Source organism: Helobdella robusta (genome assembly GCF_000326865.2).
Source record: "Helobdella robusta unplaced genomic scaffold HELROscaffold_1, whole genome shotgun sequence".
NCBI classification, from domain to species: domain Eukaryota; kingdom Metazoa; phylum Annelida; class Clitellata; order Rhynchobdellida; family Glossiphoniidae; genus Helobdella; species Helobdella robusta.
In genome coordinates, this window is record NW_008703570.1 from 11,305,322 (window position 1) to 11,318,716 (window position 13,395).

Genomic DNA, 13,395 nt, shown 5'->3' on the forward strand with positions numbered 1-13,395 from the left:
GTTGTGTTTGTTTGTGTGTAATGTTGTGTTTGTTTGTGTGTAATGTTGTGTTTGTATGTGTGTAATGTTGTGTTTGATTGTGTGTAATGTGTTTGTTTGTGTGTAATGTTGTGCTGATTCTGTGTAATGTTGTGTGTAGGGTATATGTATGTTTATGTGGATGTATGTACGTATGTGTATTGATAAATGAGTGCGCTAACGTAAAAAAACAACTCTACCTCAGAAATGTTTTCTGAAGTTGACTAACATGTGAGACGCATCGAAAGCTACACCAGAGTCTCTTCTTTGCATACATTTCTGGCTGTTAGTATGTTGATAGGTTTAGTAATTTAGTTTTTTAATGCTTTTTTTAACGTATAAAAAACATAACGATACAACTTCAAAGAAAACGTTAAGCTAATAATAATATTAAAATGCTTTTAATTAATTAAAGCCTTCCACCGAATATTATTATATCAAAACATATAGATAGCTTAACTAAGCTGCTTTAAATCAAAATATCTCGCGAGAGGTACAAGCCACAATGTAGTATTTAATTTAATTGTTATCGAAACAAAACAACGAAGTAATACCTTTTCTTGTTAGTCATCTCCATTCTTTAAAACGAAATAACGCAGATTGTTTTAAATTTCAACTTCTTCCAGCCAACTAACTTTCTGTAGGTAGTTTGCTTGTGGTGCTATGAATTTAAAATTTTATTAGCTTAACGTATTTCTAACTCCTGCGCAAGTAAAAAAATAAGACAATCACTTTTCACGAAACGTGTATATGTACAATTTGGACATGCCAACCAACCAGCCTGCCAAAGTACAAGTTCAAGACAATCCCTTTTCACAAAACGTATAAGTAAATGTGCATGTTGTCATGCCAACCAACCAGCCGGCTAACATACACTTCATGTTTTAACTACTGTAATACAAGAAAATACTACCATACTACTACTACCATTAATATCACTACTGCTGCCGCTACTACAGCTGCTACTACTACTTCTACTGCTTCTGGTTGATTTGATTAGATTGAAGCGATCGAGAGCTGGTTTAAGAGCATACAAAAAATATAAGTTTGTCTAACAAATTTTTAAACAATGCCATACACGCTAACGCTCTTATATATGATTATTATTTGTTTAAATTTGCTAATTATTATTATTCATTTTATTATTTGTTGGCAATTAAATTCACTCCACCTAGATTGCCATTCAGCGCAAAACTTATAAACAACATCATCACGTTATTCACTGATCTGTCAGATGATGGAATGGTTAAACTTCTACTTGCCTGTAATCTCGTTTTATCATCATCATCTACCTGTTTCAGACCTGCTCACAGTACTGAAACTTCTTTACTCAAAATACACAATGATATCCTACTCTCTAGTGACATTAGTAATCTTACTCTTCTTCTTGCTCTTGACTTTTCCTCGGCTTTTGATACTGTTGATTATACTATTCTCTTGAGGCTGCTACATCTTTCTTTTAATAATACTGATTCTTGTCTATCTTGGTTTTCTTCTTATCTCTGTAATCGTTTTTCTTCTGTTGTTCTCAATAATTCTACTTCTAACTCCTCTACTCTTACTTTCGGGGTACCTCAGGGTTCTATCCTTGGCCCTCTTTTATTTATACTCTATACTTCTGAACTACCTCGTATTATTAATAACTTTTCTTTCTCTAGTCAACTATATGCTGATGATTGCATTTATATATAAAATAAAATATTGCACTTATAAAATATAAAATATTGCACTTCTTTTCCTCCATCTAATCTCAATAGTGTTCTTCATAATCTATCTTCATGTCTTTCTTCAATTATCACTTGGTCTGACTCTATGTGTCTTAAACTTAATCCTTCTAAGTTTGAATTAATTTTTTTTAATAAATCTAAACACTCTTATTACTATTCCGCCTATTATCTTAGCTGATTCTAAAACTCTTGATGTCTCTCATAAGTTTCGTAGTCTGGGCTTTATCTTTGATTTTACTATGTCTTTTTCTTTTCAGATTAATAGTGTTGCTAGAAGCTCTTACTTTCATCTACGTAGAATAAACAACTTTTGCCTTTTCTTGATGATCCTTCTCTTCTCCTTCTTGTTACTTCGTTAGTCTTATCTAGGATTGATTATTGTAACTCGCTCTACTATGGTCTTCCTGACTCTATACTCTATCCTTTAAGTAAAGCTTTTAACTCTGCTGCTCGCCTAGTTGCTCGTGCCCCTTTCTTTTCTCATATATATCCTTATTTTGTTTTCTTGCACTGGCTACCTATAAAATATAGAATAAATTTTAAAATTTGCACGTTTATGTATAAATCTCAATCTAAATTATTTCCTAAGTATTTATCAAATATATTAATTGAACCTAAACGCCCCGGTTTACGATCGTCTTTTTGTTCTCGCTTTTTCTTAACTCGTGTTAAACACTCTTTTGCCAAATCTGCTTTTGCTTTTTTGGTCCTTTTCTCTGGAACTCTCTACCTACTTCTCTAACTACTTCTCCATCACTTGCGAAGTTCAGAGAGGATTTCAAGACCCATCTGTTTTCAAAATTCATTGAGGAGCGCTGTTGAACATCGCGGAAAAAGCGCTTTATGAGCTAATTGATTGATTGATTGATCTATGACATCATCATCATCATCATCATCTATGTTTTTTGTGTAATAATTGTACAGATTTTCGTGTTCAAACAAACAAAAAAACTCGGCCCGGAAGGGTACAAAATAAGGGTTAAGTATGAGATCCGTCCCCGGTGAAAAGTTTATTTATATTCGTTTTTAAAACATAAAAGATACTATTTACGAACACATTTGCTATCTGGTTATCTTTATAACATTAAAAAATTCAGTTGAATGTCGAACATCTATCGACTGTCGAATTCCTACAGTTAGCGTGGAAAGTAATAATCGGAATTTTCTCCGTTCGTTCGTTCGTGGCGTTTTTATTTAGAAGTTAGTTTCATTAGAATTGGTTGGTGTCATGGGTGATTTTTCAGTTTTTTCACGTTTGTTTTTTCAAAATATTTTTTAAAGTAAAGTTTCAAATGAAGTCACTTGGTATTATTAAGTTTGTTTTCTAATGAAATTAAATTTACTTTTTGGCGCTTTTTTTCATGATTAATTTTATTTACTTATATATTATTTTAAATTATTTAAAACTCAAATTGTTATAGGAAAATGGCTGAATAAAAAGAAAATAGGAACACTGCAAATAAAATTAATAGTATATATTTTAATTTTATAAAAATGATTTTTTAATTAATTGAACATTTTTATTTTAACTGAACTTTTTTATTTTAAGTTTTAAATTAAAAAGTTAAGATGATAATCCTGTAAGAAGTATAAATTGAGAGATGATCATTGTTTATTGCAAAATAGTATAATAATACCATAGAAAATATTTTAGAATTTTACTTTTTCAGCAGACTCATTCAAGATATGGTCCAATGAATTAATTTTTTAATTTTCTTTTTAGTCAATCTAATATTTAAAATTAATAAAATATGTGGTTACACTATTTTTTATGTTGCTTTTTTTATTAAAAAAATAAATATCATATACTTAATTAATATTAATTAACTTCTAAAAGTTATTTACAATTTTTATCCATAAGATCTAAGTTATATACTTCATAACTTTACACTACAAACATTCTTTTCTTTAAAAATAATTTAATTTAGTTGGTAGGCCATGGAAACTAATAGCTTAGCCCATAATATAAGAAGCTAAGCTAGCTATAAATAGATCTATATATATATTGATTAAATTTTTTAAAAACATTTTTTTGCTTACATGTACAATGTACATCAATATTATGCTTTTTACATTTAATTTGTTTATATTTTGATTAAAACCTAAGTAACTGTACTATACTGAAAGGTTGACAAATTTTTTGGCTAAGATGAGAATAAGATTGTTACAAAATTTCATTGATTAGAAGATTCAAAAACAATATTATTGCAATACACAATAACAGTTATTAAATAACTAATAGCTTCAGTTAACAGCTTTTTTAAATGTTTTTATGTTTTAAATAATAAAATTGTTTTTATTATTTTATGTCATTATTTATGTTCTTTAAAAAAAATCAAATTTCATTTATTTATAAAAGAAAATGACTAAAAAGAGAGCGGCCAATAGAGAACTGAATCATGATAACTGGGATCAAGAAGACAGCGATGAAGAGGAGGTAATTGTTTCCATTAAATAATGAATAATTAATTTATAAAATAATTATTGATAATTAAATAAAAGAATGGATCTTAAAATAAATAACTATAGTAGATTTATAACATCATCATGGTTTATCATTATTTTTTGTAAAAAAAATTAAATGGCAGGTCATTATTATTAGCGGCTTAAGATAAGCTGGTTCCTATTTGTTTATTACTATTAGTAATAATCCATTTGAGTAATATGCACCATACTCAACACAAGATTAAAATAATTATAAAAGAATAATTATCATAACATAAGTCTTTTCTGTTGTAAATTTGTGTTACATAAAATGACTGTACTTAAATTATTATAACTGATGAAGCAAAAGGAACTGCAATTCTATTCTTTTAATTTTATGTTGTGTCATGTACACAGAGAGGATCAATTGCCGTTGCCTCCGAAGACATACTCCAGAAGCGAACCATTTTAAAAGCAAAAAGACGCAAGCCCACAGATTCACCGGTATGGTTTTATCTTTTGTATATATTTTCTGTTTCAGTTGAATTTTGTTTCATTTGTTGTTTGTGCTTTTTGTCATGAATCAACCCTACATGCCTACACTACTTGCATTTTTATATGCAAACACATGTAAAAATGTCTGTTTGTATGTTGTGTTATTTTATTTATTTTTTATTTAATTCAGGAACCAGAGGCAGTCAAGCCAGTGAACATATTTCAAGGATTTAGTTTCACCAGTAGCACCTCTAGTGCCAGCTCATCAAACTCTACCACTGCTCTTCCTACATTCTCTTTCTTTCCAACTTCATCAGTAGCTGCAGCAGCAACATCAACAAAATCTGCCAGTGAAGCGTCAAAGACAACACCTTCATCCTCATCTTCTGGTCTTTCCAATGTAGTCACCTTTGCCACTGAAGCTGATTCTGATGCAAAATCTGAATCAAGGTATCGTTTTCTTGTTTATGTAAATTGATTTTTATAATTTATTCTTCTCTAATCGATTTGCATTCATGTCTTTAGTTACAATTGTTACAAGTGTTATTGATTTGTTTAAATTGTTTACTATATTATAGCTTGATTCAGATGAAAACATTTTTGAACATTTTTTCAGTTACCAAAAGGAAATTGAGCGTTTGAACAAGAGCTTCCTTGACTGGATAACTCATCACATAAACAAGAATCCATGTTGCATTCTGTCGCCTGTCTTCAAGGACTACAACAGATACATCAGCGAACTTGACATGGAGTGTGCCTGTCCAAGCAGTCAGGAGTCAGCCGATGAAGATAAGGTGGTCTCCTCAAAGGCTGAAAGTCAAAAAACAAAATTATCAAGTTCTCCGGTGAAGAAAACTGTTGGATTCGATGTACCAGCGATAACATCTGATGCTAGTTCCTCCGGTAGTTCAACTTCTCTATTAACATCAGCAGCACCCTCAACTAAAACATTCAGTTTTGGCGTTTACTCACCTCCAACCACAGCAACTACAAGTTCCTCTTCTACAAATTTTTTTGGCTTTGGAAGTGGTTCATCAGGAGGTTCTAATTTCAAATGGGGAAGCAATAGCACACAATCTTCGCTGTTTTCTAATTTCAAATCAAATGATGACAACAAACAGGTTAGCAATGATTCAAAGTCAAAGCAAGAAGATACCAACAAGGTAGATAACAACTTAAACCAATCTGTTTCATCTTTCAACTCAAATAAGGAAAAATCTACAAACTTGTTTTCCAGTAAAAGTGAAGCTGCCACTACAAATCCATTCAGCTTCCTCACGGATGCCAACAAATCTACCATCAGCCCCTTCACATTCACACCCTCACAAGACCAACAGCCCGGCAACAAAACTGATTCACTCCCAACTAATCCAACTTTGACTTTCTCTAGCAATCCTCCTTTTTCCTTTGGTTCCTCATCATCCTCCACATTTGGCAAGGGCTTTTTTTCGAAACCTGCCGAGCAGAACACTGAAACAAGTGCCGGTATGTTTTTCTTCTTTTCTTTGTAGCTCGGACATCAGATTTTTGAGATACTAATATTAAAAATTAGCAAAGTTTAATAAAATTCATTTTTATATCATGGCATTTTATGTAATATTCTCAAATTTGCATTACTTTGTTAACTCTAATGTTGATAAACAAATGTTTTTTTTCATTTTTAATTATTTGTGAGAAACTTTTAAAAAGGTAATGAAGAGGAAAAAGAGGAAGAGTACGTACCTCCTAAGCCAGAGTCTGTTGAGACAAAAGAGGAAGGCTCCTTCTACACCATAAGGTACTACGTTTTTTTTTTTCATTCAGGTTCCTATGTTCGATTGCAGTGTTTGTTTAAAAAAATTGCATTATTATTCATTTATTTATTTGTTCATTTATTTATTTATTCATCATTGATGGCTATCGATAGACTAGTTGGTTATAGAATTTATGGATCCTGGTTTATTTGTTTAATCAGCTGACAGATCAAAATGTTGTATTGACTGGTGAAATAATTGGAAGGTTTCAATTGAATTTGTTCACAGATGCAAATTGTACTACAAAAAAGAGGAGAAGTATGACGAGAGAGGTGTTGGCTTCTTACATCTGAAACCAAATGGCAGCAAAACTCAAATGATTGTCAGGACTGATACAGCATTGGGTAGAGAAATTTTGTTTCTCTTTAAAATTGTTCATTGAAATATCCTTTCATGCTATTTGTGACAATTTTGTTGTTATTTATTGTGCAGTGTGTTTCAGTATGCCTGACAGGATTCATTCATTTGTTTACATGTTAACAATATTTCTTATTTCTTGTTTGATAGACTATTGCTGTTTATAAAGCTATTGATATTTGTTTCTTGATGGTGATTTTTATTTGGTTTCACGAATCAGTCAGCTGCAGTTGGTTCATCAATGAAACTGGTTCTGTAAAACTTGATGTGTAGCTGTTTTACGTAACGTATAATAATTGACATTGAAACTTGATAGCAGTATTATTTTTTGTAAAACCAATCAAATTATCTCTCTTTTTTAAAGGCAATATTTTGTTGAACATCAACGTGGGCAAATTGATGCCTATCAGTAGGCAAGGAGTGAACAATGTGAATCTCATCTGCATCCCCAATCCCCCCCTCGATGAGAAAAGGCCCTCCAACACCCCAATTCCCATTCTCATCAGGGTGAAGACGAAAGACAATGCAGATGAACTCTTTAAACATTTGACTGAGGCTCAGGCAAAATTGTGATTGGTCCATTATAATTTGTAAATTATTAAATGATTGGTTTTGTTGAACATGCTAGATGGGCTTGATTGGTCAGCTGTGGTTGTTTCATACGCTGATCTTTTACTGATTGGCTGATGTATTGCCTGCCATTAAAATGAAGTGATTAATACTAGCTGTTACTTTTTGTTGTTGCAATTTTAATTGTCTCATTCAGGAATTGAATTCAACTTATTCAGTCATTGAGGCTAACACGATAACGATTTATCATTAATATTAATTTCTAATATTGGATGGTGATAAATTTTTGATAATATATTTTGAAAGAGTTTAAAATGTTGACATTGTATCTGGCATTAAGTTTATTTCATGACAACCGTAGCATAATTTATTAAGAATTCAAAGAGGAGAACGTTTGTACAAAGAGCTATTTGTGTTTCAATATAACACATTAACATTACCCTCCCTGTTGCGTTTGATTGTAGCACGCGATCTGAGTCTGTAACTATTTTGTTCGTTTGATCATATATATCATTACTAATCGAATCGTTGTTTTTTAATTATTTGGTTGACATTTAGAAAAATCCTATAAGTTTAATTTATCCATCACTTGTTTGGTTTTTTTTTATATGGACGGTTAAACTCGCACGTTTGTGTGCGCATGTATGTACGTGTGTGCCGTTTGGTACACTCGCAGTCAAGTGCGTTTTATAGTGATTACTCTAATCGTAGGGAATTGATAGGACGAATGTTTTCCTACCTTCCAATATATGGCACCCTAGATACTCCTTAGGTTTTTAAATAATTTGATGAAGTGTAAACATTTATAGCGTTTGTATTGCCGGTTCGTAATTGGTGTATCATGTTTTCATTCTGTAGAAGATGTTACACGAACAATTAATACGCGATATTACATCGGTTGTTTGGTTTACATTTTTATTCGTTGAATCACAAAAGCATTGAAATTATCTTGGATTTTGTTTATTAAATTATAAAAATGTTTCCCTTCAAAATATTAAAGTTAATTTTCAGCGTTAAAACTATTTGAGTATTGACAGGATGATACATCGCTGGCATGCATGACCATGTAAGGCAGTCCGAGATCTAAATAGGAAATATCTGCAAAAGAAAAATTATTTTTATAATTTTAATATTGCTATGAGGTCTTTCGTCATATCACTTTCATTCGCCTTTCCAGTCTAACTTGAGAAGCTTAAGCCTGAGATACTTGAATTCGTTTGTTACAGTCTTCATAAACTATATTCTAAACGTGCGTGCCAAACTCAGATGTAAAGCATTCATGAAAAGTATATATCGTAATGGCGCATAAAAACACGGTGTACGTATTTCAATACATTAATTTGCTAAAAAGAATATAAATATGCAGCATATTGACTACGTGCACACACTCTTTCTTTCTCAAACAATTTATATCCACGTATGTATGTATGTTATCAGTAGATTTTTAGCAATGATGCTCCAGCACTAAATTTTGTTATCAACGTTGCAGACATGCATAACTGCTCCCTGGCCTTAAATTCCTCAATCATTAAAGCCAGCTTTCCTTTGTGCTGTATGATGCAGTGGCCGGGTATGTACGTTACGTATGTATGCATGCATATGGGTATTTATGTATAAAAATGCATACATATCATTATATATACATATATATAATATATATGGTTTTATGGAAAGTTGATGTGCATTTGTTTTGATTAGACGAAACTTGGATATGGATTGTGATTTATGTATGCTAAGATGCAAATGTAATTGTTTTTTGTATCGTTCAAACGTTTCTATGTTCACGTACGCGTGTTTCTGAACAACTGTAATATAGATTATTGAAATTTTAAAGAAATTTTTTGTCATTATTAATTGTGTGAAATAAATTACGGGGTGCGATTTTTATGAGACTTTTTATTGCTGAATGAATCAGGTTTGGATGTATGTTTCTACCGAGATGTAGATGTGTGTATGATTCATGAGCATGTCTGTCTGTCTGCTGCCTGTTCATCTTTACATCACCGCAAGGAAACAATCACTTTCTGTCTCCACTTGTATGGATAATGTTATATGTATAAGTATAGATTATATATGAATATTCGATAATGACTCATGAGTATACTCTTTATTTTTTTATTTTTCCGACTAGAAATTTCTCAATGAATAAGTGTTTAAAAATCCTTCAGAAGACAAGGAAGGTCGTTATTCAAACTTCTTCTTTGTTTCAAATGTTTGCCGTTGTTATACAATGAATATTTCTGCATTATTTGAAATTTGTCTTTATATAAATGCTCGAAAATCCTTGAAATGTCAGAGAGGAGTCTAGTTTTATGTTTCTAATTTTTCCGCTCAATACAAATGCTTCACCATTGTTACAAATTAGCAACGTATTTGTGTTTCATGCAGTGGTGATATTATACACCGCTCTATCTCAAATTAAAACAGAAGGTTATAAAGTAACTCTGATATAAAGCAAAAAATTATAGATAAGATATCTTCAATTATTATCGAAAGTCAAGGCAAAAATGTCATTGAGTCAACAATGAACGTCGATCAAACATTTGAAAAATTTGAAGAAATGTTCATACAAATTAAAAAAAACAACTAACTAATTTGATTTAATAATTGCTTTGTAATAAATAGTCTCTAATCCTCTCGACCTGCATGCGGCAGTTGCCGGGCTGCTGGCCGTCCACATACGTCCCGATGATCAGGCCTGTAGGTCGTTATTTCAACTCTTACGTCATTTCAACTCTTACATCAATCTATCCAACATTATTTCATTTATATGATAAGTAATTTCTAAATTTCGATTTGAAATTTTTTACTTAAACAAAAACTTTATCAGTTATTTCAATATTTGTAATATTGTAAACGAAATTTGACAGGAAAATTATTTATATTTATAATGAAACGAAGGGAGATAAAATCGCAACAACAAATTAAATAAAAAAAATATTGAAGAAACAAGAGGAGGACTTACACTTGTTAGATCGAGCGATGGAAACTCCGGTGGACCCCTTCTTTCCTTGAATTTGGGAGTCATCCGACCGAATGTAGAGATATTTCGCGCCTCCCAACATGATTCCACTACTGCACAAGCTGTCTGGAGATCGAAATCCATTAATTATCGTCTTTATTTCTGTGGGAGTGATCTAGAAAGGTTTAACAAAAAAATTACGGATTTTAAAATAAAATAATTTAGCAAAAAAGTAGTGAAAAATATTTATAAGATGATTAAAACTTGGAGACGATTATGGGATACGCAATTCTAAAACTAACGAACTATTAATATTAATTATTTAATACAATTATTAATTAATTTATTTTAATTAGTTAATAAAATTATTAATAACAGCGTATAAAATAATTACGTTAAAATCTGGGCTTTTGGTCCACACAGCTCCATCATCTGTGCCACAGACTGCCGCTTTGTCTACGCATCCAGTTTTGAGAAGACTGTCTCTGTATGAATCCCAAGACATTATAGGTTAGTTGCTTGTTGCTTGAAGACTGAGAAGTTGCAAATATTTGTTGTTTAATTAGTGTTCGTACTGCAGATAGGTAGATGTATGATTGGCTGCTTTTCCTGCAATTTCAACAATCTCGTTGAAAAATTAATGATGCAACAAGTTTCTACAACTAGTTCTTCTTTAATTTTCTGAAGTTTTATTAATTTTGAAATTTAATTTTAAACAGATAAATTTTGTTAAATAATAATAATATTCTTACTGATTAATTAATTTTCCAGAAATTTATTTCTAAAAACCATTACGAAACATTAATATTCTAAAAGAGGAAACATCAAAGAACCTCTGGCCTAGTGATATGGGAATGAATGAGCGTATGAAAGGAAGAAAGGATGAATGAATGTTCGGAAGAGTAGAACGCTCCAGCTATCACTTCATATGGCTGTTTGTTATATGCAAGCAATCTAACTAATGGCGATGCGTTCTATACTTTGGTTTTTATTTATTATAAGTACATGATACAACATCACTAACACGTATTAAAGTGTATGTACGCTTTGTATATTTGTACATACAAGTCACACACACACACAAACACGCATATATACACATACATATATAACATAAATTATACATGATACATGAAACAAATATACATGTGTATGAATTATGGTTGTTCACAACTTACACAATCTTCTTTGCACAATATTCTCTTAATCATCTCAGTGAATGTACGCATTAAAAAAACGCAAAAAACACATTTTCAATCGTTGTTATCGGGTATAAGTTTATTCGAAGTATATTTTTGTATGCTGAAATATATGTATGTATGCTGCTATATGCATGTGTATGTGTGGATGATTATGCCTGTTTGTGTGTGTGTGTGTGTGTTTGCGTGTGTTTGTTCGTGAAATGAATGGCTACATGTACATAGTTTTTTAAATACTTGTAAACGGTTCACATGCTCAGAATTCTTGTAAAAAAAATTAGACATTTCAAGAAACCTGGTACTATGTAACTTTTGTTGATAACGTTTGTAATTGAATCTCATTTTAACTTCCATTTTTGTATTATTTGCTTTCTTCTTTGATAATTGAAGAAAAAAGAATTTAGTTAAATTTAGAATCACTGCTTGCCTATGCATACGACCCAAATCTTTACAACTTTTCCCGATGTAAAATATAATGGTTTGCGTATCAATGTTCTATATTGTACACACACACACGCACGCACGCACGCACATACACACACACACACACACACATTCAATCATACACAGACATTCACTCACACACAGACATTCACACACTCACACACACATGTAGTTAGACGAAAAGAATGATTTGTCATCGACATTCATTTTATCCTTAAATCATCGGCAGCAGTAACAGCAGCAACAGCAACAACACTGAAAGTTCATTATTTGAGATCGTTGGTGGCAAATCATTACCATAAACATTAACGATTCCTTCATTATAATTAAATTCAGGTAAAAAGGTTTTCGTGAGTAAGCGTTTTAATTAAATAATTAATTAATATATTTGATATGTTTATTGATTTTAAAGTTTTCAAGTTTAAAAGAAGCTTCTTTCATAACTAACAAACGAATGATGCACTGCTAACCGGAAAGAAAACTATGGAAAAACCAGATTTTGCATATTTTTGAAAAATTTTATTTTTGGACCGGCATATTTTGAGTACTTTTCTAACCACAACAATGCCACAACCTCACTCCATTTCCTTCCATGCTACAAAATTACATAAAACCTCCTGTTCACATTTCTCACCCACCATTCTTTCTAACCTACAACTAAACAAATTTGGGGGAGGCGATGTTAGGGAAAGAAAGAAAAGTGGTCTTTCTCGATGATCATAAACCAAAATTCTAGTTTTTTCTATTCTCTTTATGTTTCATAATCAGTTTAAATTAGGCAGTTTATTGCTTGGTGGTCAGAAATCTTTCATCTTTTAACACTGTCGGATGTAAATGCTCCTCTGTTAATAAAATGTTCACCGGATGACAAGTATTTATGAAATATATATTTAATGCATTCCAAGTTTTTCCATGTGAATCTCTTATTCATGAACACAAAAATCTAGTTACATTTTATGTAAAGTTTTAGAGAAAAAATTTGAATCAACATTCTTGAGAATAACAAACACAAACACACCGCACACACGTATAAGCGAACAGAACCACATACAAACAAACCTCCCTGTATAATGCTTATCTACAACAGACAACGCAAAAACAAAGCTTGTATGCATGCATACTTACTCAAATATTTGAGAAAATATATGAAGATGAATATCTATCGCCTATCTATCTGTCTGTCTATCTATCTGTCTGTCTGTCTGTCTGTCTGTCTGTCTGTCTATCTGTCTATCTATCTATCTATCTATCTATCTATCTATCTATCTATCTATCTATCTATCTATCTATCTATCTATCTATCTATCTATCTATCTATCTATCTATCTATCTATCTATCTATCTATCTATCTATCTATCTATCTATCTATCTATCTATCTATCTATCTATCTATCTATCTATCTAT

The 13,395-nt window shown here is 31.4% G+C and overlaps 2 protein-coding genes across 2 annotated transcripts; one reads left to right on the forward strand and one right to left on the reverse strand.

The window, feature by feature from the left end:
• Positions 1-4,107: 4,107 nt before the first annotated feature.
• Positions 4,108-7,387, forward strand: HELRODRAFT_155617 (hypothetical protein; the record flags this gene model as incomplete). Its single annotated transcript, XM_009011449.1, has 8 exons — positions 4,108-4,182; positions 4,587-4,673; positions 4,855-5,114; positions 5,281-5,432; positions 5,994-6,149; positions 6,354-6,441; positions 6,686-6,801; positions 7,179-7,387. 8 exons carry the CDS (start codon positions 4,108-4,110, stop codon positions 7,385-7,387), a joined length of 1,143 nt encoding a protein of 380 aa, XP_009009697.1.
• Positions 7,388-7,490: 103 nt separating this feature from the next.
• On the reverse strand, positions 7,491-11,190 carry HELRODRAFT_184858 (hypothetical protein). The gene is made up of 7 exons (XM_009011450.1): positions 11,099-11,190; positions 10,741-11,027; positions 10,350-10,521; positions 9,976-10,082; positions 7,851-8,482; positions 7,674-7,830; positions 7,491-7,641 (listed from the first exon to the last, which is right to left on the reverse strand). The coding sequence occupies exons 2-4, from the start codon at positions 10,849-10,851 to the stop codon at positions 9,985-9,987; spliced, it is 381 nt and encodes a 126-aa protein (XP_009009698.1). The 5' UTR covers positions 10,852-11,027; positions 11,099-11,190; the 3' UTR covers positions 7,491-7,641; positions 7,674-7,830; positions 7,851-8,482; positions 9,976-9,984.
• Positions 11,191-13,395: the final 2,205 nt, after the last annotated feature.

Bases quoted from the DNA above. Each gene is read 5' to 3' on its own strand.
- HELRODRAFT_184858 (XM_009011450.1), bottom strand. From the start codon at position 10,851: ATGTCTTGGGATTCATACAGAGACAGTCTTCTCAAAACTGGATGCGTA. The intron at 10,522-10,740 runs GTAATTATTTTA...AAACCTTTCTAG, and splicing joins CCAAAAGCCCAGATTTTAAC to ATCACTCCCACAGAAATAAA. The intron at 10,083-10,349 runs GTAAGTCCTCCT...AACGACCTACAG, and splicing joins CATCGCTCGATCTAACAAGT to GCCTGATCATCGGGACGTAT.